The sequence below is a fragment of the Ovis canadensis genome, chromosome 4 (assembly GCF_042477335.2).
Source record: "Ovis canadensis isolate MfBH-ARS-UI-01 breed Bighorn chromosome 4, ARS-UI_OviCan_v2, whole genome shotgun sequence".
In the NCBI taxonomy this organism is placed as follows: Eukaryota; Metazoa; Chordata; class Mammalia; order Artiodactyla; family Bovidae; genus Ovis; species Ovis canadensis.
Window position 1 is genome coordinate 120,162,079 of NC_091248.1, and position 27,251 is coordinate 120,189,329.

At 41.7% G+C, this 27,251-nt stretch overlaps 1 protein-coding gene across 1 annotated transcript in view; it reads left to right on the plus strand.

Annotated features, from left to right (window-relative positions):
• The window catches only part of LOC138439575 (probable maltase-glucoamylase 2), a 96,100-nt gene that overhangs the window by 55,173 nt on the left and 13,676 nt on the right, over positions 1-27,251 (plus strand). Inside the window, exons 28-45 of the mRNA XM_069588598.1 lie at positions 1,490-1,658; positions 2,203-2,299; positions 2,761-2,873; positions 3,333-3,458; positions 5,143-5,271; positions 6,927-7,034; positions 10,140-10,202; positions 11,021-11,155; positions 12,941-13,025; positions 14,281-14,419; positions 15,715-15,848; positions 16,128-16,162; positions 16,267-16,383; positions 17,891-18,039; positions 18,146-18,230; positions 18,976-19,032; positions 19,435-19,559; positions 20,616-20,704. Of these exons, the coding sequence (XP_069444699.1) occupies positions 1,490-1,658; positions 2,203-2,299; positions 2,761-2,873; positions 3,333-3,458; positions 5,143-5,271; positions 6,927-7,034; positions 10,140-10,202; positions 11,021-11,155; positions 12,941-13,025; positions 14,281-14,419; positions 15,715-15,848; positions 16,128-16,162; positions 16,267-16,383; positions 17,891-18,039; positions 18,146-18,230; positions 18,976-19,032; positions 19,435-19,559; positions 20,616-20,704 (1,955 nt within the window). The remainder of the gene's footprint in view (positions 1-1,489; positions 1,659-2,202; positions 2,300-2,760; positions 2,874-3,332; positions 3,459-5,142; positions 5,272-6,926; positions 7,035-10,139; positions 10,203-11,020; positions 11,156-12,940; positions 13,026-14,280; positions 14,420-15,714; positions 15,849-16,127; positions 16,163-16,266; positions 16,384-17,890; positions 18,040-18,145; positions 18,231-18,975; positions 19,033-19,434; positions 19,560-20,615; positions 20,705-27,251) is intronic.

The following is a 27,251-nucleotide window of genomic DNA, read 5'->3' on the forward strand; positions in this document are numbered from 1 at the left end:
TCTCGTGAATGCGAGTGAAATATTAATTTTAGAGGCTCTATGTCAATATGTTCAATGAAGAATGTATCTATTGCCCCTACTTCAATAAAAATTTTATTTGCCATTAGACCTTAACAAGAAAAATGAATCAACCAAAGGTTTACAAAAGCTAATTAAGTGGTGCTTGTTTTTAGGGAAAGGAAAATACATGTTCTATTCTTTGTTCCTGTTAAGTAGGACAGGAAACTCTATTTAATAAGTATGACATTATCCGTGATAGAAATCAGTTCTATATACCCTCATTAAGAAATAATAACAGAAGAGTCAGGAGAGAAGGACAAAGGTTACTGAGGCTTCAGTAAAATGGCTTCTTACAGTCTTTGCTTCTATCGACACTCAAGACTCAAAGCCTCTTCACGGTGTTAAGCATGAAAAGAGTTGTCATCTCTCATCCCTTGCCCTGCTGCTGAGTGGAATGGAGTGAAGGTCTGGATTTTGCCTGGGGCTGAGGTTCCCCATCCATGGAGAAACTGTGACCTGGGTGCGCACGTGTGCTTTCAGCTCTCTCTGACTGTATGTCTGACTTTCTATCTGTTCCCTTCTTTGGTAATGTCAGGTGAGTGTATGCTCCTCGGTTCTGTCTCGTCCACAACAAAGATTTGGAGTGACAGACATTAAAGCTCTCAGCGTGTCACAGCTCTTCGGTCTTGGACAGACTGTGTTATTGCTCTCGGGTCTCAAATGGACCGTGTCATAGCTCTTAGACAAATCAGTGTTACAGCTCCATTTTATTTAGATAATAGCAGGAAAATCCATCTTCGAGGTGTGAGGGCATGTCGACCCAAAGACAGGAAGAGAAGAATGCCCCAGCATGCAGGAGGGGGAGAGAGAGAGAGCCCCTTGCCTCCTCTTTTTATATGTTTTCCCCTCCCCCGGGGCCTGCCCTATGCAAATTGGGCTCGCCAGAAGTGCTGTTTGTTCTCCCTGAAGTCCTCACTCCGGTCCTTGGACCTTCCTTTGACCTTCCTTTGTTCTATCTTTGCGGGCTTTTCCCTTCCTTGTCTTTTAGCCACCACCGTTTTGGACTCCTGTTTCCTATTCTAACTACCTAACAGTAAGAAGTTCTTTGGCCGATCCAGAAAACCATTCTAAGAGTATCACATTTTCTACAGAAAAATGTGCTTCTATCTTATCCATTCACTCATGCATTTATTCAAGCTGATATGCTGGGCAAGGAGAAGTAGAAATATAGAGATGAGGGTGATGTGGTCCTTGTTGTCCAGGAACCCAGGACCAAGTAAAGGAATTCTCAGCCCTGCAAAAGACAGATAACAAATAAACATGCCAGCACAGAAACTTGGCAGCAAATTATGGCCCTTGTTATGACCTGGGTCGTCTCACAGTATTTGAACATGGATCCAGATATTCAGCCACTCAGGAGGCTTCATGGAGCCCGTGTTTGTGCTGGCCTGTGCCCAGCTCTGAACCAAGGTCTGCTCTCGTGTTGCAGTTGGGACTCTCAGCTCCCTGGATTCACCTTCAGGGACATGTTCCTTTCCATCTCCACACGCCTCCCCTCTCAGTACCTCTATGGCTTTGGGGAAACTGAGCACACAACTTTCAGAAGAAATATAAGCTGGCACACGTGGGGGATGTTTGCCCGAGATGAGCCACCAGCGGTAAGCAGAGACAAGATCATCAATATTTCTACTGTATATAAATTTAGTTTAATCCCTGTATATTCTGCTCTCAAATGAAATACACTATGTTTAAGGTTTTCTTTCCTTTCTGTTTCTAAACTACCTATATATTTCCTGTGGACTATGGATTTTATTTATTTCACAAACTTTTATTTAATATATTCTACATGTCAGGCACACGTAGAATAAGACAGTGTCTTATTAAGATACTGTCTTTTTCTCCAGATGCTTATAAACTAGTAAAAGAGAGAAAAAGAGAGAGAGGCAGAAACAATGGTAACACAGTGTAACCAGTGCTACAATAGATTTGTATAGTAATAAACAAGGAAGGCATAGGAGGAGAGGGCACTTACGTTTTCACTTGGGATGGAAGGAAGGGTCAAGGAAGTCTTCACAAGAGACATGACATTGTACTGAATCTTCAGTACTGCACAGGAGTTTGCTGTTTGGGTTATGATGTGAACATGATTTCTTGGATTTTCTCTTCTTGATTATCCACCTGCTCTTCCCACAACTCTCCTAGTATAAGAAGAACGCCTATGGTGTCCACCCCTACTATATGGCACTGGAGGGGGATGGCAGTGCCCATGGAGTGCTCCTGCTGAACAGCAATGCCATGGGTAAGACAGACACACATTCTCTGTGTACCACCAGAAACATCTGTGACCACTTTTAGCAATCTGGAATATCAACAGAGATAAGGAAAGTCAAGGGCAAGGGAAATGAGACAGATAAACTCACCTACCATTCATTCATTTATTCAGGTTTACTAAGAGCACTAGGCCAGGTATAAGGAGTATGATTTTCACTAAACACAGTGCCTATCTTGTATGACCTTATTTTACTGTACACTTTAGCTCTTTTTTCACAAAGTGATGTAAGGTGTTAAGACTGAGATTATGTTTGAGGTACCTGAATATCCCTCTGATTCCACTGCATGGGAAACAGCTTATTAGAGGAGGTGGGCATTAAAATAAGAATGTAAGAAAGTGAAAATAGCAAAATTTAGGGCAGATTCCCTGACTGGGTGATTTATAGTTCCAGGGATACGCCTCACCTTCTTTTTTCTTTTTTTAAACAGATGTGACATTCCAGCCTACTCCTGCCCTGACATATCGCACCACAGGAGGCATTTTGGACTTTTATATGGTTTTGGGGCCAACCCCTGAGCTTGTAACTCAGCAATACACTGAGGTTGGAAGTTATTCTACCCATCAATATAACATCCAATGTTTGCTGGGTATTACCATGTTCTTAGCACTGAGAAAGGCCCTTTTCCTCTCCTTAAGACCCTTAGATGTCCCTACTACATTATTGCTATCTTTTCTGAAAGTCAGGATTTAGTGTTTAGGGGCACTACAGGCATATTGATATCCCATACTTCTCTGAGCTATTTGCCTTTCTGAGAATTTCCAATCAGTGATAATCACTGAGTTCTCAGGTTTCCTAGAGTGGATACTGTTTATAGAGAGACTTTCTATCATTCTGCATCTCTATGGTTAATCCGTATTTATTTGACCTTCTTATTTTTCTTGACTGAGGCCTCTTAGATGAGATAGCTTCATAGAAGAGCTCAAGCTGCTTCAAGTAGAAGCCAATCATCTTTTCTTCCCAAAGAAATGTAATTGAGTCTATTTTTCTTTTTTATTTTAGTTGATTGGTCGGCCAGCAATGATTCCCTATTGGGCCTTGGGATTCCAGCTGAGTCGCTATGGATACCAGGATGATTATGAAATCTCCAGTTTGTATGTTGCAATGACGGCTGCTCAGATTCCCTACGTATGATACCCTCATTCAGTCTGTGGTTTAATTAGTGGTGGGAATTTGTGGCTAAGTATAGATTGGAAAATCTTCATAGAAATTCATTCAAGTAGTGATGACTACTTTAGTACGAAGAAAAAATGTAGCTGTGGAGCTAGAAACATTACCTCTTAAATTTATTTCAGGCAACCCTTTAAAATCAAGGGTTGCAGACTCAGAGTTGCATAAATCCTTCAGCAGTTTGAGGGATGCTTGGGGGATACTGTTCCTGCCTCTTGCCAGGAATATCCTTCAGTAGCCATGGCTGGGCTTTGAGGCATGACTTTGGGGCCTGAAAATCATCTCAAGATTATAACCATTTTAGGAAATTGTACTGTGGCTATTCTTGGAGAGAGTGGCTATAAAAGGACAATATGAATGAAACCAGTTAATACTAAGCCTTCACTTTTTCTTAAACACACACATACACGTAAGCATATCCTACAGCTACAATCTCAGTACAGTAGTACACACAGGCAAAGTCTTATCCAACTTTGTGACCCCATGGACTGTAGCCCACCAGGCTCCTCTGTCCATGGAATTCTCCAGGCAAGAATACTGGAGTAGGTTGCCATTGCCTTCTCCATAAAGCCCTAGAAGTGCAGTCATTTGCTGTCAACAGACAGAATTCCATAAATAGCATGCTCTTTATCTTCTTGTAATGATCAGTTTCTCATCACACAGTTGTTTTGCTCTCAATTCACCTCCTGAGGTTTTGGAGGACAATTAATGATTGGCAGCTGAGAATAAAATAAAGCATTATGATATTCTCATCAAAGATAATTTGAAACATTCATCCAGGCTTAATTTTTCTTTTTATAGACTGCTATTCTAGATACTTATTAAATATAAATTAGAAAAGATGGGAAAATTAAAAGACTAAAAAAAAAATCCATGGATTTACCTCACAGAGACAATTAATGTTAATAATTTGTTCATTCATTCTTTCTGAGTTTTGGCTTATGAACAAATCTCTCCTCCCTCGAAGAAGTTTTACTTAAAGTCTTAAGGCAATACAGGTGGTTATCACTTTCAGGCTAAAAAGAATCATCATCTCCCCACCAGGAACTGAATACTAACTACTTGATGTTATTATCCAACAATCAAGGATTAAGTGAATTTCATGTGCCGAAACCTGAGTTGGTGCTTTATAGAGAAGACAAGGTTCTTACTCCAGGCTCATCCAGTCAAATGAGAGTGGCAGAAATAAATACATTCTAGAAAACTAGAAAACAATGTAGTTCTAAATGTGAACAAATTCCATCAGGTTTACTGGAGGGAGGGGGGAAAGACACAGATATGTTTCTCAGGCAAGTATGGCTTTCTACCCTTGAACATTCAATCATCATTTTGTTTAATAGGCTCACTGAGTTCGAGATCTGAAGAATGGAAAAGACAGAAATTGAGGGAAGGAGTGGGAGGAAATACAGTTGGAGGAGCAGCATGAGAAAGAATGGGGACCGGTGAGCTGGAAGTAGGGATCAGAAAGCAATTTCAATCAGCAGAATTGAAAAGTCAGTCTAGGAGAGTAACAGAGAAGGAGTTCAGCGAGGCCTGGTCTGGAGTCTGCAGGCAGCAGGGCCAGAGCCTGGCCAAGCAGTTTGTGTCCCCTGAGGAGCTCCTGCCGCAGGGGCCCAAGTATCCTGCTTGCTTCCTTCTACAGGATGTCCAGCATGTAGACATTGACTACATGGACCGGAAGCTGGACTTCACCCTCAGCCCCAGCTTTCAAAATCTTGGTCTCCTGATTGAGCAAATGAAGAAAAATGGCACGAGATTTGTTCTTGTTCTGGTAGGTATTTAGAAAGATTAGATCCTATTTTCTGCTTCTACAGTTCAAAACTAGTACCATTGAGGGAAACTGGATGAAAAATACAGAAGACCTCCCTGAACATTTTTTGTAACTTCTTATGAATCTGTAAGTTTTTTAAAGTATTAAAAAGCAAATAAACAAAGGAAGAATGAATGAAAATGGCTTTTAAAAGATGATGGATTGCAATATTTATTTTTCATAACTGTGTTGTTTGGAGGTAATTTATTATTACATTCTTTTGGTAGAGTTAGAAAACTGAAATGCTAGTTAACAGCCAAAAGTACAAAAGAGTGTGTAACACTAGATATAGCCTCCAAAAAAAAAAAAAAAAAACCACACACACACAGTAAACGAGAGAGTGTGTGTTTCACTGTTTCAGGCTATGCCTCAGAGAAAATAGCTGTATCTTAATCTCATTTTTCCCTTAGGGGCTCAAAAACCTCTTAAGTTACCATTACCAGTACTCAACAACAGTGAGGTTTAAGGGACTTATTTCTTCTTAATTAAATTCACAAACAACTGATTTAAGGTCCAGAATATCAGTTTATTATTTCATATTGGGGGCTTACCAGGTGGTACAGTGATAAAGAATCTGCCTGCTAATGCAGGAGACAAGAGGCAATGATTCGATCCCTGGATTGGGAAGATCCCCTGGAAGAAGAAATGGCAACTCACTCCAGTATTCTTGCCTGTGAAATCCCATGGGCGGAAGGAGCCTGGAAGGCTACAGTCCATGGGGTCACAAAGAGTTGGGTTTGCCTGAGCGACTGAGCACACGTTTTACATTGGAAGCTGTATCTTGTCAAACACAGAAGTAGTTACCTACAAATGATCCTTCCTTATAGCCTCCAGGAATTACAGCATTATTCTCTGACTTTTGTTCATTCATTCATTCAAGTATTGACTAAACATTGGGTCTTTGAAAATCACTCTTCTAAAAAATGTATTTATAATCTAAGAGAATAAGATGTCCTTTTCCTTACAGAGATTTTATTCTTTTGGAGTGAGACCTCCAATAAATAAACATTAAAAAAAGATAGTTCCAGATAGGTAGTGACAGTTTCTATGACAGTTGTAAAATATGATGCCATTTAGAGAGCAGTTGAGGCAGGTATGAGATAGATTGAACAGGGAAGAGAACTTGAGATAGACAAGTTGGGTCACAGAATAGGAGAAAGGAATTTCATGTTCTTAAGGACTATTGCCATTACACTATGGAAACACAATCAATTAGACTTCTCCGCTTGAGAGTAATGTTTTATTAACCTGGTTTATCTCCAGGAATTGTTTTCAAACATTAGCATACACTTTTTCCTCAAGAATGTTATAAAGAGGGACTTCCTGGTGGCCCAGTGGCTAAGACTCCACACTTCAATGCAGGGAGCGTGGGTTTGATCCCTGGTTGGGGAACTAAGATCCCACATGCCACACGTTGCAGCCAAAAAAATAAAAGAATAATGTTATAGAGAAACATCAATAAAGTTTTTTGCTCTCAGTTATCCATGGGATGTGTGTGTGGTGTTGTAGTTCTTTCTCACCATTTCTTTCTGTACTGTGAATTGTTAAAAATTTAGAGAGGAGATTTCTTGGTGACATTTTTCTCATGTCTGCTGTTCTAAACCCTTTCCCTGCAGGACCCAGCCATTTCTGGCAATGAGACCCAGTATCTCACATTTACCAGAGGGAAGGAAAGTGATGTGTTCATCAAATGGCCAGACAACAGCGATATTGTCTGGGGAAAGGTAAGATTTTGGATAAGGTGCCTGTAATTAATCAGTATCACAATTGATTAAAAGAGATGCAATAACTCTTGGCAATATATATTGGGTAATTTATAAATTATGAATGAGTAGAAATCTGTCTGATACTGATTAGCTCAATAAACATTAACAAGGCTAAGGTTTCAGGTCTAATCCTCTAAAATATCGGTGAGCCTTGTTTTACTGTCTGGAAGTATTCCAATGACCCACCCCTTATACATGCCAACTGGCCATTTAACAAAGATAAAGAATCCCTTTGAAAAGGACTTTGGAATCTGTCTCTCAGTCACCCACTCTCATCTTTGACCCAGGATGCTTAATCAGTATGTAAATAAATCACTGAATGCTATGAATTAATCTCCTTCTCTTATCTCCATTCATTCCCTTTTGTGGCCTCAATCCTCATACTCATTGTTCGACTCTTAGCAACAAGATTTTAAGTGGACTTCCTGACTCTGGATGACAGTAGCTCTTAGCCAGGGTTGCTCTGTAAATATCTCATGCTGCTTCATCTTGTTGCCAAAATCTTGGCTTCTTGTCTACCGATGCCGAATAGAAATACAAAGGCAACATTTGGAGGAAATAGAAAAGATTAGCTTTATTATTTTTACCAGGCAAAAGGGAAAAACAGCGGACTAGTGACTCAATAATTGTGCCCTGCTCTCTTAGGAATAGGGAGAGGTTTTATATCCTCTTGAATGTCTTGATTTTTTTTTTTTTTTTTCTGCTGCAAAGTTTCAAAATGGCCACAGCTGGCATCAGGCAACTCAGCAACCAAGTCTGGTGTCCCTGAAATTATCAGCCCAGGACCTTCTTTCTGAAATGGAGAATGCTACAGGAGTGTAGGAGGAGAAGAATGCTAAGCGTAGAGTATAATCTATATGGAATCAGAGAGTAATTAGCTTCGTGAAGGACAAGTCCAGCTACAAGTGTCTGTTAGTTCAGTTCAGTTCAGTTGCTCAGTCGTATCCGACTCTTTGCAGCCCCATGGACTGCAGCACACCACGCTTCTCTGTCCATCACCAACTCCAAGGGTTTACTCAAACGCATATCCATTGAGTCGGTGATGCCATCAAACCATCTCATCCTCTGTCGTCCCCTTGTCCTCCTGCCCTCAATCTTTCCCAGCATCAGGGTCTTTTCCAAGGCGTCAGCTCTTCGCATCAGGTGGCCAAAGTAGTGGAGCTTCAGCTTCAGCATCAGTCCTTCCAATGACTATTCAAGACTGATCTCCTTTAGGATGGACTGGTTGGATCTCCTTGTTGTCCAAGGGACTCTCAAGAGTTTTCTCCAACACCACAGTTCAAAAGCATCAATTCTTCGGCACTCAGCTTTCTTTATAGTCCAACTCTCACATCCATTTATGACTACTGGAAAAACCATAGCTTTGACTAGATGAACCTTTGTTGGCAAAGTAATGTCTCTGCTTTTGAATATGCTGTCCAGGTTGGTCATAACTTTTCTTCCAAGGAGTAAGCGTCTTTTAATTTCATGGCTGCAGTCACCAACTGCAGTGATTTTGAAGCCCCAAATAATAAAGTCTGACACTGTTTCCACTGTTTCCCCATCTATTTGCCATGAAGTGATGGGACTAGATGCCATGATCTTCGTTTTCTTAATGTTGAGTTTTAAGCCAACTTTTTCACTCTCTTCTTTGGCTTTCATCACGAGGCTCTTTAGTTCTTCTTCACTTTCTGCCATAAGGGTGGTGTCACCTGCATATCTGAGGTTATTGATATTTCTCCCAGCCATCTTGATTCCAGCTTGTGTTTCTTCCAGCCCAGCGTTTCTCATGATGTACTCTGCATAGAAGTTAAATAAGCAGGGTGACAATATACAGCCTTGATGTCTTCCTTTTCCTATTTGGAACCAGTCTGTTGTTCCATGTCCAGTTCTAACTATTGCTTCCTGACCTGCGTACAGGTTTCTCAAGAGTCTGTTAGTAGTACCAGCTAAAACAATAACCAAAACCATTGTAGGCCTGTTTGGCTGGTATGTGCCAGAGGCTGCTCACTCGTTTCTGTTTTGCTGCAACACTCCTGCTCTGGGTTAATGCCCTGTTCAAGTGCCTTTGAATGTTTCCTTCCCAACTTGCCCAAATAATACCCGCACTTCAAGGCCAGCTTAAATGTTCACTCTTAGGAAGCATTCAAGACCAGCTGTGTTCTCCCTTTTCTGTATTGCGACTCTCAGAGAGTGTAACGTGAAACCTAGTGCTTCTGTTCCATCTGTGAACGTGGAGAAAACAAGGACTGTTTCTTACTTAAGGCTCAGCAGGTACAGATTACAGAAGTGAGCCTGGCATGTAGTAAATGTTCAGTATGTGTGGAATGAATGAATGAATCAATGTATATAGTTGAAAAGTGGAAGTGAAGTCGTGTCTGAATCTTTGTGACCCCATGGACTAGAGCCTATCAGGTTCCTCCGTCCATGGGATATTTCAGGCAAGAATACTGGAGTGAGTTGCCATTTCCTTCTCCAGGAGATCTTCCCAACCCAAGGATTGAACCCAGGTCTCCTGCATTGTAGGCTGATGCTTTATCGTTTGAGCCACCAAGGAAGTCCAAAATGCATACAGTTAATGTCCTTCTAATTATAGACGAAATTGGTTGATACTATGAATTTTTTAATGCTGTATATACTTGGGGTCCCTAGTAAGTTGTGATACTCCTTAAAAGCATTGAGGCTAAGCGTATGGGTTGTGAACAGAAATCAATCTTATTCCTTTAGAGTCACACTTAATATATATTTTTTATAAGGGGAAATTTGTTACAAGTCTGTGATAGGCAGATCAGTGAAAAAAATCATCATTTGCAAAGTGATTGTACAGAGGATGTGCTCAGAAGGGATTTAGTTAATAACATTCAAAAGTAAAATTTTGAAAACTGATGGAATGAATCAGGAGATCCTAAACTATATTCACCTAACAAAATTTCATATATTCAGACTTTGCAATTTAATTAATGGCAAATATCCCCCAGAATTGTATGGAGATGCATGTCATTTGAGTCTAACATGTGAAACATCTCATGGTCTGTGTGCAATGCTTTTTAAAGATTTTAATTTTTCTTTTTCTTTTTTTTCTAGGTTTTGCCAGATCTGCCCAATGTGAACGTGGATGGGTCCCTTGATCTCGAAACTCAGGTTAAGGTACAGTAATGCACAGATTTTTGTCTACATGGTTCTACACATCTGGATACTTATGAGTTTTACCCTGATGTTTGGTTAAGTAGCTCTGAGTTGAGTATACTTGTCAACGGGTAATTTTCTGGAAGCAAAATTTTCCCTGAATGGAAACCCAACAGGTAGCTAAACTGGAATTGTATAGAAGGGAATCATGTATGAAATACCTTTACCTGTGCACCTTCAACGGGTTGTATTTTGTTTGAACTTAATGTTGCTTGAAAAATAATGAAGGAAAGTCTGGGATCTTTTCACTGGAGAGGTTATGAACAGATTGGGTTTTAACGAATCGTCTACATTTAGAAGAAAGTGCTGGCCAGTTGAAAGGAGCAATGGCCTTGACTCAGCACTTGATGCCACATCAGTCTTGGGCATCCAGCATCCCATCCACACTGCAGCTCACATTTCCCTGCATGACTGATCTCCTTGATATGGCCAACGTAGTAAAAGCACTTGTGCTCTGAAGTTTGACTGTTTAGACACTGATGGCTAATTTTCCTGTTTATATGATGCCATGCCTAATCATAAAGTGAATCCCATGTTTAAAATGGGTCTTAAAGACTATCTAACCTTCTAGGAAAAGAGAGAATGGAGTCACCTTTCCTGGTGTGTGTGTGTCCACAGTAAACTCTGTGCAGCTGCAGACACTGATATGAGGTTAGGGCACACACTGAGTGGGCAAAGCCTTGCACAAATACCTGCTTGTCTCCCCTTCCCGGTCCTTGTGCACCCCCCTTCCCGGACAGGCTGAGACCCCCCCATAAGAGCATGTGTCATCCTTACAGCTGTACAAAGCCCATGTTGCCTTTCCTGACTTCTTGCGGAACAGCACAGCTGCCTGGTGGAAGAGGGAAATAGAAGAGCTCTACAGAAACCCTCGAGAGCCAGAGAAGAGCTTGAAGTTTGATGGATTGTGGATTGTAAGTCATCTTTCATGCCTTTCTTTGAAAACATTAGCAGTCAAAACTCAGGGAGATAACTCAGAACCTACTAAAGCAGCAAACTAGGGCTGGAGGAGTGGATGAGAGGGATGCTGTTATAGAGCTGAGGTGCTGGGACCACCAGGAAGAGCAGAGAGAATCATACTTCTGCCCAGGGACATACTGCCTGGTGGAAGTTGGAGTCCCTGAAGGCAATGAGCCACCACTCAAGTTGCTGCCTGAAAAAGAAAGTGGGACACATATCTGACTTCTCTTAGCTCCCACCCTCTAACCTCTTGCCAGTGCTTTCCATTGGCCAGACCTACACAGAGGCCAGTGCTAAAGGAGCCCAAGACCCCATCGTGTGATACAGGGCAGGGCCAGGGGTGGGCAAGGCATGGATCAGAGGCAACTGATATTCATCACACAGCTGGGAAAACGCCAGCTTCAAAGGTCCATTCCGATGCTTGCTACGCTTGTTGGTTGAGCTTAAGAGCAGGGCTTCCTGAGATGTCTCTGGGACACACATTCGAAGTCTCCTCTGTTGGTGTTTTTCTAGGAGTGGGAAGCATATCAGTGCCCCAGTTTCCTCCTCCACTGTGCAGTGGTCTGAGCTCCCGACCATATTCCAGGTCACCTCTGAAGAGCTTCTCCAGTTTGGGCCAGGCTGAAAGAAGCTTGCCATTGACCCAGAGACAAACCTCTCAGCCACCCACTGGCGGCCCCGGGGCTTCCCTGGCCACCATCAGGATAGGCAGACCCAGAGTAGGTACACAGAAGGACACAGATTAACCCAAACTATGAAGAGATGGGGCGAGCCCTGAGGAACACAGATCCCAACAGCTCTGTGGTGTTTGTTCCACTGCAAGAAAGGTGTAGCTAAATAACTCCAGTAGCCAAGAGTCCTCCCAAACAGCTTGCCTTTGCATTTTAGGATGTCCTACTTAAGATCACCAGGGACTTCCCTGGTGGCTCAGACAGTAAAAGTATCTGCCTGCAATGTGGAGACCTGGGTTCAATCCCTGGGTCAGGAAGAGCCCCTGGAGAAGGAAATGGCACCCCACTCCAGTACTCTTGCCTGGAAAATCCCATGGATGGAGGAGCCTGGTGGGCTACAGTCCACGGGGTCACAAAGAGTCGGACACGAGTGAGCAACTTCACTTTCACTTTCACTTAAGATAACCTAATATACAATATTTTAAGTTTTCCATTGATAATGTAGGCTGTGAATATTCACCTCGGGAACTGCTATTTCTTACATTTAAGTAATAGATCTATGCAAGTAGTATTTGATTTCTAGATTGTTTCTGAGTTACCTACAACTTTTTAGGACCGTATCTCCTATAGAAAGTTAGAGATTTCTCCTAGTTTTAGGTCTATGCTGATGTCAGAATCAATAATCTAAACTATTGATAATGAGGAGATTATGATAACCATTAGCCACAGATAAAAAGTGAGTCATCCACACAGAAAAGATGGGCTTGTGTGGGGAGATGAATCAAAAGGAGATTTACTTAGGTCATGATTCCAGCCTAATTTCAGTATTTTGTTACTATAAGCCAATCCTCACAGGTCTAAAAATGCCAAGTAAACTAGAGGTTTAACACTCTTCTTAAACCAAAATGATTTCTTAGAATCCTTTTGGGTTGAGATTACACAGAGTCAGTGATGCAACCAGCTGGTGTAAATTTGACCTTGTCTCTGTGAGGTCAGTGTCATCTATAGGAAGGTCCATGTTGCCTCTGACCCACAGAATTTTTTTTAATTTTTGCTATATCATTGCAGAACATGAATGAACCATCAAACTTTGTGAATGGATCTGTCACGGGCTGCAGAAATGAAATTCTTAATAATCCACCCTATGTGCCATGTATGTAAAATGATGTCTTCACCAAATTACTTCTCTGCTCAAAAGCCTTGCAAATTTTCCTGTTATTGTTAAAGTGAAGCCTAATTTTGGCAAGAAAACACTTTTAAATCTGACGTAAAATCCCAAATAGAGTAACTTTGAATAAGTGCAAATAAACAACTAATCAAGCATAGAAACAATAGCATGATGTGGTATGAAAGAAACCAAGCAACAATGTGCATCTGGTTATAGTGATGAGTATGGACTGATAACTGAAACTCCCAATCACCCCCTGCACACCACACACACCATACATACATACCACACACTACACTGCACACACACCACACACGTGCACATACAGACATGTCACACACCACACACATCACACACCCTGCAACATACTACACATGCACCACAAAGACACACATATACACCTACCATACACACACGCACACACCCCCTACATACACACTTCACTCTTTTGACTAGATGATGGAAGTCTAGCTCCGTCAACTCCTTCTCCCCGTGTTCACAGAACCTGCACGAAAGATACTCCCTGTTTGTCCCATGGTAAAAACAGGAACAGAATGTCAATGGGCCCTGGGTTTAAAGGTGTCTTAGGAGCTGAACACCTTACAAGGTGAACTCTTTCCTTGCCTTGAACTCGTACCTTGCTTGAACTCTTGCCTAGGGAAGGAAGTGACTCCCTTCATGAAGAGCACTGTCCCAGTAATTCGTGGACTCCACGTTGCCTGAATTGTGGGCCACTGCTAGGCTTCCTGCTGCTCACTAGCTCCTTCCTCCCTTTCTCTCTCCCTTCCTCCCTTCCTTTCTCCTTCCTTCCTCTCTGCCTTTTTCTCCTTCTTTCCTTAATTTAATATCTGTGTATCAGATAAGTGATGACAAATCAGAAAGCTTTAGCAGTACTAGTGCAGTGATGAAATAGGACCTGTTCCCTTGAGAACATTACCATCTAGTGGAAGAGACGATCATAACCACAAAGGGGTTTCTCGTGTCCTAACTGGACTCTGGCAGCCCCCTGTGGCTATTGGAGTTGGAGCAAACAGAAGGGTTCCCTTCCTGGCTCCATACCCTATTCTTACCTTTCATTAATTAAGCAGCCACAGGACCCTGATAACAAAAAATTCTTAAAACTGGAGCTGTTATTGGTAACGAGGTTGTTGGCTGAAGTCGAGAAATGTGAAGATGATGGGCATTTCTGGTGAATGTGCAAATCAGGTTTTGTAAGAATTAACTCTGCATTTCCTCCCAGACTTGGAGGCCCGGGACCAGGGCCTGAGCAGCCAGACCCTGTGCATGGAGAGCCAGCAGGTGCTGCCCGATGGCTCACCGGTGCGCCACTACGACGTGCACAGCCTTTATGGCTGGGCCCAGACCAGACCCACGTACGAGTGAGTGTGCTTTTGTCATTGGCCAGAAAGACAATTTTCATTTCTTCCCATGGCTGTAAGTGTCTAGAGTTCTGACATGGCCAGGGACAAAGTTCTTTGCATCACGGGCATCCACCCTTATTCTGTGTGTATGTGCTAAGTCACCTCAGTCATGTCCGACTCTGTGCAACCCTATGGACTGCAGCCCACCAGGCTCCTCTGTCCATGGGGATTCTCCAGGCAAGAAGACTGGAGTGGGTTGCCATGTCCCCCTCCAGGGGATCTTCATCGAACCTGCATCTTCTATGACTCCTGCATTGCAGGAGGAGTCTTTACTGCTGAGCCACTGGGGATACCCCTGCCTTATTTCTTGCCTTCATTACCTCTCACTGGTGTGTGTGTGTGTGTGGATGCATCCCTGTCCATTTTTGGACTTGTGTAAAATATTGGCAGTGACCTAAATGGATTTGTTTCCGCTATAGCTAACTTATTTTCCTGTTGTCACTTACTGAATACTTTATCTCTGCCTATTGATGTGATGCTTTCTTTAGCAAATATTTGGATTACATCATACATCAGCATCTATCAGTAGATTTTCTCTTTTGTTCCACTGATTTTTCTCTCATATCTTGTTTTCATTTTTGAGCTAAAGCATCTTACAGAAGACTGACCTTCCATTGATAAATATTTAAACATCTTTTATGTGTATTTATCCCTCTGTGCAAAGTTTTTCCTGCATTTTGAGGATTAGCCTAGCAGAGAGCATATTACCAAAGGGAGCTGTAGTCATATATAGTTTTATTTGGGTACCAGATCTACCTTGTTGCTCTTTAAATGACTGACAAATTATCTCTCTCCTTTGAGCCTCAGTTTCCTGACAGTAAAAGGAGGCCAGGGTTGTGAGATGCACATATGAACATGACCGGTACAATACCTGGGATAGAGTAATTGTTCTATGAATATCTATCTTACCCCAGCCCTCCTCATACCTAGACAGCTAATTAATTTTTTTAAGAAAAGAAATCCACATATTGTTAATCAACTATATTCCAAAATAAGATAGCATTTTTTAATTAAAACATTTTTTTAAAGAAAAAGAAATCCATATTTTAGTTGATGCTCTATCTGCAGTTGTTCTGCTGGGAAGTTGATTGGGACTGTCAGCATCACTTAAATAGCAGATGCTTTCTGGCTTAAAATGGAGCAGCACTCTGCTGCCTTACACTCCAGGCTGCAGCTACTCTTTATGATAAAGTCCCTCAACTGTCCAGCCTCAAATTCACCCTCAGCTCGCCCCCTTGTCCCCCTCCGAGCAGAGCCGTGCAGGAGGTGACGGGACAGCGAGGGATCGTCATCACTCGCTCCACTTTCCCCTCTTCTGGCCGCTGGGGAGGACACTGGCTGGGCGACAACACGGCCGCGTGGGACCAGCTGAAGAAGTCAATCATTGGTGTGTGGGCTCTCATCCTGGGGCCTCTCCAGGGGGGGAGGGGGCTGGAGTGCTCCTCAGCGGGGTTGTCATGTCTAATTATCCTCCATGCGGTCAGTGAAAGCCACGGGATCTGAGTGCTCTGTGTGTGTGTGTGAGTTTTAATGCACACCCGTCTTTTGACATTTTCACCACGAGCGGCTCAGAGCTCTCAAATGTGGAACAGAAGAGACAGGTCAAACCTACCCTTCCCACGGTCTGCTCTCCCGTGTCCAATGCAGCTGTATCTTCTCCCCGCAGGCATGATGGAATGCAGTCTCTTTGGAATCTCCTATGTAAGTCCTACTGGGGCCATAATGAATCCCCTAGTTCAGATTTCGGTGTGTCTGAAACCCACGAAGTCCCACTTAAAACATGCTCTGATTTTGCATCTTCTCAGACAGGAGCAGACATCTGTGGATTCTTTGGAGATGCTGAGTATGAGATGTGTGTTCGCTGGATGCAGCTGGGGGCGTTTTATCCATTTTCCAGGAACCACAACACATTCGGGACCAGGGTGAGGGAAGCGGGTTACGGTGTGGGTGTTCCGTGTCCTCACATCACGACTTCCTCTTGTAATTCTACTTACGTATTTGTTTATTTTTGGCTGTACTGGGCCCTCATTGCTGTGTGGACTTTTTCTCTAGTTGCGGCGAGGAGGGTCTAGTCTCTAGCTGCAGTGTGCAGGCTTCTGCTGTCGTGGAGCATGGGCTCTAGGCCTGTGGGCTTTAGTGGCTGCAGCAGTTTGGGCTCAGCAGTTGTGGCTCCCGGGCTCTAGAGCACGGGCTCAATAGCTTTGGTGCACTGGCATAGTTGCTCCGCAGCATATGGGATCTTCCCAGATCAGAGATTGAACTTGTGTCTCCCGAACTGGCAGGTAGATTCTTTACCACTGAGCCATCAGGGAAACCCCACCACTTCTTAATGCTCAAGAACATCGTACTTATTTGTATGATGAAAAATTATAAAATCACCAGCAACTCCAGTGCTTGGAAAATCCACAGAGTTCAAAAGCCCAGACTACCAACCATTTTTCAAGAATATACTTTTTCCCATCTCTTGGGTTATTCATGCCTATGAGGAGAAATGTTTATGGCTCCCTACGGAGCTGAAATAAAAAGAGGCTCCGTTTGCTTTTAGAAATGATGGGTTTGTATTTTACTTAAATCTCACTGAGTTACGTCAGTGCTGTATGGAGACCCATCTCTCTCTACACACGTGCAGGGGCAAGACTAGACCCCATCCTGAAGGGTTCATGGAAAGAAAAGGAAGCAAGGAACTCCAGTTTATAAAGATGGCAGATGGAGGGAAAGAGGAAGCTAGAAGTTATAACCTACACAGCTTTTGAACTGTGGTGTTGGAGAAGACTCTTGAGAGTCCCTTGGACTGCAAGGAGATCCAACCAGTCCATTCTGAAGGAGATCAGCCCTGGGATTTCTTTGGAGGGAATGATGCTAAAGCTGAAACTCCAGTACTTTGGCCACCTCACGCAAAGAGTTGACTCATTGGAAAAGACTCTGATGCTGGGAGGGATTGAGGGCAGGAGGAGAAGGGGACGACCGAGGATGAGATGGCTGGATGGCATTACGGACTCGATGGACGTGAGTCTAAGTGAACTCCGGGAGTTGGTGATGGACAGGGAGACCTGGCGTGCTGCCATTCATGGGGTCGCAAAGAGTCGGACATGACTGAGCAACTGAACTGAACTGAACTGAACCTACATATGGGATATGTGCCTGTGTGTGAGTGCTTAGTTGCTAAATCCGACTCTTTATGGCCCCATAGACTATAGCCCGCCAGGCTCCTCTGTCCATGGGATTTCCCAGGCAAGAATACTGGAGTAAGTTGCCATTTCCTTCTCCAGGGGTTACTCCCAGATTAGCGATCAAACTCACGTCTCCTGTATTGGCAGGGGGATTCTTCACCACTGAGCCACCAGGAAAGCCCATATGTGTGTGCTGGTCCTTTTCTCATACTGCTAGGAAGGAGGAGGTAACCTTCCACTTGCTCCTTTACCCTTTTAGAGACAAGATCCTGTGGCCTGGGACTCAGCCTTTGAGATGTTCTCAAGAAAAGTCCTCCAGACCAGATATACTCTGCTGCCTTACCTCTACACTCTAATGCATAAGGCTCACGCTGAGGGCAGCACTGTGGTTCGACCCCTTCTCCATGAGTGAGTAGAGCCGGGTTCCCCCAGTGACAAGTCTGGGATGTCTTGGGAATAACCCTCTGCAACTGTCATAACAATATGGGCATATTTTTTACATTTTTTCTTTAAGGTTTACAGAGGAACACACAACATGGGATATAGACCATCAGTTCATGCTGGGCCCTGCCATCTTAATTAGCCCTGTGCTGGAAAATGTGAGTTTTCCACTGTGGCTCAGGTACCCTCCAATCATATAATCTAAAGAACAGGAAGGGCATTTTATGGATCTTTTTTTTTTTTTGGCTGTGCTAGGTCATTGTTGCTCTGCGGGCTTTGCTGTGGTTGTGAGCGGGGCCTGCTCTCTGGCTGTGCTGTGAGGGTCTCTCATTGTGGTGGCTTCTCTTGCTGCGGAGCATGGGCTTTAGGGCATGTGGGCTTAGTGGTTGCAGCTTCTGGGCTCTCGAGCACGGGCTCAGTAGTCGTGGCGCACAGACTGAGTTGCCCTGTGCTTAGTGGCAAGAGGGATCTTCCCTGACCAGGCATTGAAACTGTGTCTCCTTCATTGTCAGGCGGATTGGATTCCTTACCACTGAGCCACAAGGGTAGCCCTACAGGTTGTCTTATCCAGCTCACTGTTTTCAGGCAAATGCATTTCTAGAACTTCTAAGGGAGATCTTGATTGTTTTTCAAGATCTCCATTAATGGAAACTTTACCCCCACAAAGGATTCTCATTTTGGTATCTTGTCATATTGCATCCTTGCAAAATCTACCTTTTCATAAATGTTATGTTTCTCTGTGTTTAAAGAAGAATTTCCTAGGATCTTTCTCAATAAAACCTTTCCAACTCTTAAAGTCATTAATCAAGTTCCCTTTTTAATCTTATTTCTACAGAGATAATTTTAAAAATTAAAAGCAAATTATTGACATATTCATAACGACGTGTTGATTTTGTGTTTCAGAATACTTTTCAGGTCCAGGCTTACTTTCCCAGAGCCCGTTGGTATGACTACAGCACGGTAAGAACTAACATTGTTTCTGGACCTGGGTTGGTCCCTGCAGGCAGAGAGAGGGGCCTGGAACTTTCTCCTGACTTCCAAGCACATATTTTCTAAGGCAGTAAGTTTCAGCCTTTCAGCCATGCAAAGTTTGCTTAAATAAAATTATCCATAAAACCATTAATATTAGAAAATCTGATGCCTATGTTACATTGACTCATCCCCAACCACCTACCTTTTCTGGACAATACAGAGAAAAGGCTAGATTTTTAGAGGTTTTAGCAAAGCTGAAAACCAGAGATTTTCTGCTTCGATTTGCAGTATTTTGCTGATTTTCTTGGATAGGAAGGACTTCTCCTAAAGCAGGCACTGATTTCATCTATTTTTCTCGTCATCATTCCTTGCCTACTTTCTCCCTTCTAGGGATCGGGCAATGAATCAACAGGTGAGTGGAAAGTCCTGGAGGCTCCCTTGGACCATATCAACATTCATGTCAGAGGAGGCTACATCCTGCCTTGGCAAGAACCTGCGATGAACACTCAGTCCAGGTAAGGGATAGGGTGGTGTTTATTGGCCTCACTCTTCCATAACGAGGCAGCCTTTTTGGAATTGGCCCACCTCGATGGAGGATAAACTAAATACGGACAGTTTCATTAATCTGATTCTGAGAGTACCTTCCAGGAGGGATCTGGGGGAGAATGAGTTCATGAAGTCAATCTGTAGCTTCTGTGTCAAAGGTTCAAAGTACGTTTTCCCGAGGGTACCATCATGTACCTCTCTCCACAGCATTTAAAAATTCAGGAATAGGAGTGAGCTCTATGATTTGTGATGTCTACCCAGAGTTTTAGTACTTATCCTGAGGTCTACTTTGGTGAACTCAAGAGAAATTATACACACACACACACACACACACACACACAATAGAACATGTCATGTCAAGAGAGACATACGTAACAAGAGTAGTAACCGCTACTTAGTGGTTAGTAAGTGGAAGTTAGTGGAAGTTAGCTTTCACTCTTGTGCTATAAAAATCATGGTTTCAGCTCCGGGCTGAGTCTTGAATAACAGAATTTGAATGTATGAAAACAAGAGAAAGGGATATACTGTGAGGATTAAAGAACTAAAGGTGAAAAATGAGCTAAATTTGGAGGGCAGTAAACCATTCATGCTGAGTTTAACTGGAGCACTGATAAAGGAGATAAAGTGAATCAAAATCAAGCTGGTTAGTATCAGGCCATGGAAAGTTGTGAATGCAGAAGAAGCATTCTGCATTGTACTCTACAGCAATCTGGAAGCTGCTAAACGATTTTTTTTTTTTTTTTGGCGGGAGGGAGAAGCTTCTTATATTACTAATAATATGTATGTAAGTAACATGTATGTATTTGATTTTTGGAGATTTAAGTTGTATTGAATGTTTCATTAAAATATAAGCATTTTATTCTGTTAGCTTTTAAATATCTTTTATTTGATCTCATCTGCTTTTAGAATTTAGGTGTATTTTTAATGCATTTACTTTTTTTCTGGATGACTATATATTTTCCAAAGAAGCTGTCTTTCATTCTTACAACCTGCAGTCTGTAGAAAAATAACTTTTCTTTTAATAGCCGACAGAAATATATGGGATTGATTGCTGCTTTGGATGACAATGGGAGAGCTGAAGGTCAGCTGTTCTGGGATGATGGACAAAGCATTGGTGAGTAGGAGCTTTCCTGGGTCCGCACACAGCATTCAGGGAAGCCATACACGGAGGCTCAGGATATAATTGGCATGAACTGAAAACCTGTTTCTATCACTACTATTAATAAGGCGGTGGTGTTGGGAGGATTTTTGCAACTTTTGTTTCTCATATATATTATGCTGTAGTTGTAATAGAAGGGTATAGGGTCCCCAGCTTTGTAAGATCATCAATTTGATATTATAGATTCAGCTGGGGGACTTAACCTCCCTATAACTTTCTCGCTCTGATAAGAGTGTTACTGCAAATATCAAGCTGACCATCCACTCTCAGTGGTTCATAGATCTGCCTCTATTTGGGCCAACCATCTAGAACCAGGCACCCTTTGCCTCCAAAGTGGTGGCTCAAACAGTAAAGAATCTGCCTGCAGTGCACGAGACTGGGCTCAATCCCTGGGTTGGGAAGACCCCCTGGAGAAGGAAATGGCAACCCACTCCAGTATCCTTGCCTGGGAAATCCCGTAGACAGAGGAGCCTGGCAGGCCCCAGTCCAGGGTCTCAAAGAGTCAGACATGACTGAGTGACTGATACTCTTTTAGTGCAGGCTCACTCAGGAAACATATTAGAGCTTAGAAAATTTCTTAGTGTCTCAGAATTTGGGAATTAAAGTTATCAAAAGAATAATTATGTCAATGAAATATTGCTTTGTGTACTTTCTCTTCCCAGTCTAGGAACACGATAGTTCTATCTTAGATATTGGTGCTTGCCACTATAACTGGAATACCCCTCTTCCTCAGGCATTGCTGTAGATTTACAATCTCTCACCAACTGATGTCCATTTTCCAGTACTTTATTACTGTGGACCTCTAATCTTGTAGCAGGTAGCAGTTACTGAATTTATAGTTTTTTTTTTTTTCAACAAAATAAAATATTTTTCTTTATTTACAAAAGTAAAATATTTCTAAAGGTTTCCTCCTTTTGATTTTATTCATTACAAAGGTAAACACATCATCATTAAAGAAAACATTTTAGAGATAAAAAATTAGAAAAAAAATTAAAACCAGTTGATATTTTTGCAGTAACACCTTTTGCTTTCATTTTACTTAAAATAATGCTTAACTTTCAATAATGCTGAAACAATGCATGCTCAGTTGCTTCAGTTGTGTCCAACTCATTGCGACCCTATGGACCATAACTCCTCAGTCCATGGGATTCTCCAGGTATTACTTCTGGGGTGGGTTGTCATTTCCTCCTCTGGTTGAAAACATGAAGTGAAGTGAAGTCGGTCAGTCGTGTCCAGCTCTTTGCGGTCCCGTAGACTGTAGCCTATCAGGATCCTCCATTCCTAGGATTTAACAGGCAGGAGTACTGGAGTGGGTTGCCATATTTAATTTGTGAATCCTGTTTCTTTGCACTTAACATAATGACACAAATATGTCTAGATATTATTTTAAACACCTTATCAATATCACACCTTACGATTATCACATTCCATTGAGAGGATATTCCATAATTTATCTTTCTATAGTTATTCCCTGTGCAGGATGTTTTCAGTTTTTATTGTTATAAAATAACAACATTGAGTATTAACATTTGTTTGTATTTCAGATTATTTCCATAGGGTAGATTCCTAAAAGTAAAATTATTGTTTTCTAATTAACTTGATAGTAGTAGTAAAGTCGTTCAGTCATGTCCGACTCTTTGTGACCCCGTGCACTGTAGTCTACCAGACTCCTCCCTCCATGGGATTCTCGAGGCAAGAGTACTGGAGTGGGTTGCCATTTCCTTCTCCAAAGTGTATCCATTTTAAGTTTACAGTTCTATTAATATATGTTTTGACAAATGTATACAATTGTTGGTTTGCTACTATGACCATAAATATGTAGAATATTTTTGTAAACACAAAGCCCTTCTACTTCTTTCCAGCAAACTGCCCCTCACTCCCAGTTTATTATTTCCAGTCTCTGACAACCACTGATCTACTTTCTGACATTATGAATTAGATTTGTCTTTTCTTGGTTTTATGTAAATAGAATCCTACAGTATGTCCTCTTTGTGCTTAGCCTCTTCCACCTAACAAAATATTTTTAAGGATTCATCCATTTTATTGCACATAAGTTTCATTACTTTTGACTCCTGAATAATCATCTTGTGGGAGTACCACAATTTATCCATTTACTTACCGATAAACATATTAGTTGTTTCATATTTTTTACTATTACCTATAACCTGCCCTGGTTATTTGAGTGTAAGTCATTTTGTAACATATGTTTTTACTTCTCTTGGGTAAAATCCTAGAAATGGAATTGCTGGGCCTGGTCATGTGACAAGCGTATGATTACTGGTTAAAGAAAATACCAAATTGTTTTCTAAAGTGTACTATTTTCTATTACTAACATTACTAATTAAGAGTTCCAGTTTTCTACATCCTCAAACACTAAGAATTAATTAAAATTTTTTAACCATTATAGTAGGTGTATAGTGCATTTCATTATGGATGTGATTTGCACTTCCTTGATGTTGAGCATCTTATCATGTGTTTATTGGTTATTTATATACAATTATATACATTCTTCGGAGAAGGCAATGGCAACTCACTCCAGTACTTTTGCCTGGCAAATCCCATGGACGGAGGAGCCTGGTAGGCTGCAGTCCATGGGGTCGCTAGGAGTCGGACACGACTGAGCAACTCACTTTCACTTTTCACTTTTATGCACTGGAGAAGGAAATGGCAACCCACTCCAGTGTTCTTGCCTGGAGAATCCCAGGGACGGGGGAGCCTGGTGGGCTGCCACCTATGGGGTCGCACAGAGTCAGACACGACTGAAGTGACTTAGCAGCATATACATTCTTAGGCCTTCCCTGATAGCTCAGTTGGTAAAGAATCTGCCTGCAATGCAAGAGACCCTGGTTCGATTGCTGAGTCAGGAAGATCTGCTGGAGAAGGGATAGGCCACCCACTCCAGTATTCTTGGCTTCCCTTGTGGCTCAGCTGGTAAAGAATCCGCTTGCAATGCAGGAGACCTGGGTTCAATCCCTGGGTTGGGAAAATCCCTTGGAGAAGGGAAAGGCTCCCCACTCCGGTATTCTGGCCTGGAGAATTCCATGGACTGTATATTCTGTGGGGTCCCAAAGAGTCAGATACAACTGAATGACTTTCATTTCACTTCACTTCACATACCTTCTTATATGAGGTTCAAGTCCTTCACCCATTTTTTTTATTGCCATTTGTCTTTATTATTGAGTTCTATGAGTTACATATTTTACCATCTTTTATCAAATATATGGTTTGTTCTCCCTGTCTGTGACTTGCCCTTTCAATTCCATGATGGTATCTGGCAAAGAGTAACTTTAATTTTGATTAGACATCAATTTATTCATGCTTTTCTTATATGATTTGTGCTTCTTGTGTCTTAGCCTAAAGAGTGTTGTGGTACCAATTCCAACATATGTATATGTGAGTGTTTTTCCACACCAACAAGCAACTCTGGGACACCAGCTGGGTGTGCTACAATTCAATTCAATTCAATTCTGACACTAACTACTGGAGAAGATCCCAAGGTTAAGGGGTCGGTTTCACAAGACTTCCTCCTCCTGCCTTCTCCACCCTCTTCTGATGCTAGATCTGTACTTCTGAATGACCAACTATAAATCGGAGGGTCCCATGACCCCCTCCTCAAGTTGGATTAATTTGCTAGAGTGGGTAGCAGACCTCAGAGAAACATTTTGCATAATAGTTTATGGGTGTATTACACAAGGATACCACTCAGAAATAGCGAGATAGAAGCAATGCATAGGGCAAGTATGAGAGAAGCGTTGTAGAGCTCCCCTGCCCATTCCAGGTGTGTCCCTCTCCCCACATTTCCATGTGTGTTCCAACCCCTAAGCTCTCTGGACCTCATTCTTTGTGTTTTTCTTATTGTTGTTGCTGTTGTTGTTTTTCTTTTTTTGAAAGCTTCATTACATAGGCATGGGGTTTAAATTCTTGGCCGTTGGCTACTGATGCAATCTACAGCCCCTCTCCCTTCCAGAGGTCTCAGAGTAAGACTGATAGTTGGTTATTCTGGCAACTAGTGGGAGACCTGGGTTCGATCTCTGGGTTGGGATGATCCCCTGGAGAAGGGCATGGCAACCCACTCCAGTATTCTTGCCTGGAGAATCCTCATGGACAGAGGAGCCAGGCAGGCTACAGTTCATGGGGTCACAAAGAGTCGGACAGGACTGAGTAACTAAGAACAACACACAGCCACCATCCTGAGTCGCTTTTCAAAAGTCACCTCATTAACATAACAAAAGGCACCTTGATTGCTCTCTTCACCTGAAATTCCAGTTCTAGGCTTCTATAGCAGCTTCTCTGTCCATGGACTTTTAGACAGGAACACGGGAGTGGGTTGCCATTTCTTACTCCAAGGGATCTTCCTGCGTCTTCTGCTGCGGCAGAAGGGTAATTTACCACTTGCTCTGCGGAGCCCTCTGATGAAGACCAAATATGTATTATTTATCATAAATCATATCACATAGCCTAACTGAAGATTACCAGTTTTACAGTCTTAGCTTTTATATATTAGGAATCCACCTCATTAGTATTATAGTTTGTATGTATGTAATAGTCCAGGTTCATTTCCCCCGATGTTTGTCCAGCTGATCAAGCACCACTTTCTTGAAAGTATAATCTTTTTTCCTTGGTTTATTTTCCTGACATTTCTGTTAGCTATCAATAGGTTACATGTGGCTGAGAGTTTATTTGGGGTTAGTTTTTCTGTTGATCTGAATGTTTAATCCTTATGCCACTATCATATTGCCTTGACTAAAGTAGTTTCAGATTTGTTTATTGTAGTTCCTTTGGATTTCATAAAAAATTTTAAATCAACTTGTCAGTACCTAACAAAAAGCTTATTAGAACTTTAACAGAAATGCATTGATACTAAAGATAAATTTAGGGTTATCCATCTTCCTCTCTATCTCATCTTCAATTAGGTAAGTAAGTAAGTGAAAGTATTCTTGAATTACTTCAGCAACATTTTATAATTTTCAGTGCATGGGTCTTGCACATATTTTGTTAAGTTATCCTAAGTATTTCTAAGTTTTTGATGATGTTGCAAGTGGCATTTTAAATTACTCTTCTTCCTGTATGGATAATACTTTAGAAGCCTATATTCCTTTAACACAATATATAAGAGAGATGTTTTTCAAATTATTTTCTTTTATCTCATTTATAGGTGGAACTGGCAAAAAATGGAGGGATATAAAGGAATTAGATTACTTTTATTTTCAAAGTTCCATTTAGTCTCTGGATTTGTTTTTTAAGTTAACTCTCTGGAGAGACATGTGATATATTGGAATTCAATAGGTCTGGCTTCAAAAACCATTTCAGTCATTTATTAATTGCATATCTATTGGGAAGCTTTATAGCTTTATATCGGAGAAGGCAATGGCACCCCACTCAAGTTCTCTTGCCTGGGAAATCCCATGGACAGAGGAACCTGGGAGACTACAGTCCATGGGGCCACTAAGAGTTGGACACGACTGAGAGACTTCACTTTCACTTTTCACTTTCATGCATTGGAGAAGGAAATGGCAACTCATTCCAGTGTTCTTGCCTGGAGAATCCCAGGGACAGAGGACCCTGGTGGGCTTCCATCTATGGGGTCGCACAGAGTCGGACACGACGGACGTGACTTAGCAGCAGCAGCAGCAGCAGCATAGCTTTATATCTTTCTGCCTGTATTTCCTCAGTTTTCAAAATCTGTAAGATATTACTTATCATGTAGATTTTATGCAGATTTAATTGATTTAATATATAGATAGAATTCCCAAAACATAGTTGCTGAATAAAATGTATCATTAATATGCAAGATAAATAATAAATTTCCATTACAAGCTTTTAAGTTATTTTACATTTAAATCAGAGTGGCTAGCATAACAACAAAAAGCCCAAAAATCAGAGAAAAGAGATTAACTAGCCACCCAAGCCAACTTTTAAGGGAGTGGGACTTGAACCTTGCAAGAAAATAATATGCCACAAGGTCAGTTTTTAAATTTAAGAACTGTGTTTATTAATGGGCTAAGATGTTCTCATCTATTAGGAAGTACATCTTTTTCCTTAAGTGAAGTGTATGTGAAAGATGAAACTTCAGTCAAGAATTTGTTTGGTGAGCAGAAAATTATAGCAACGGTAATTACCGGCCAGTAACACACTGTCTTGATTATAATTGCTTTGAAGTAGCTTTTTTTAAAGATTTTTTTTATATGGACCACTTTTAAAGTCTTTATTTAATTTGTTGCAATATTGCTTCTGTTTTGTGTTTTGGGCTTTTGACCTTGAGGCATGTGGGATCTTAGCTCTCCCACTAGAGACTGAACTCACAAACCCTGTAATGGAAGGCAAAGTCTCAACCAATGGACTGCCAGAGGAGTCCCTGAAGTAACTTTAGAAATTAGAGAGCAAGAATTCTCTTCTTTTTTAAAGAACGTGCCTTTATTTGTGCAGGTTTTCTCAACCTTGGTAACATTGACGTTTGAGAAACCTATATGCAGGTCAGGAAGCAACAGTTAGAACTGGACAT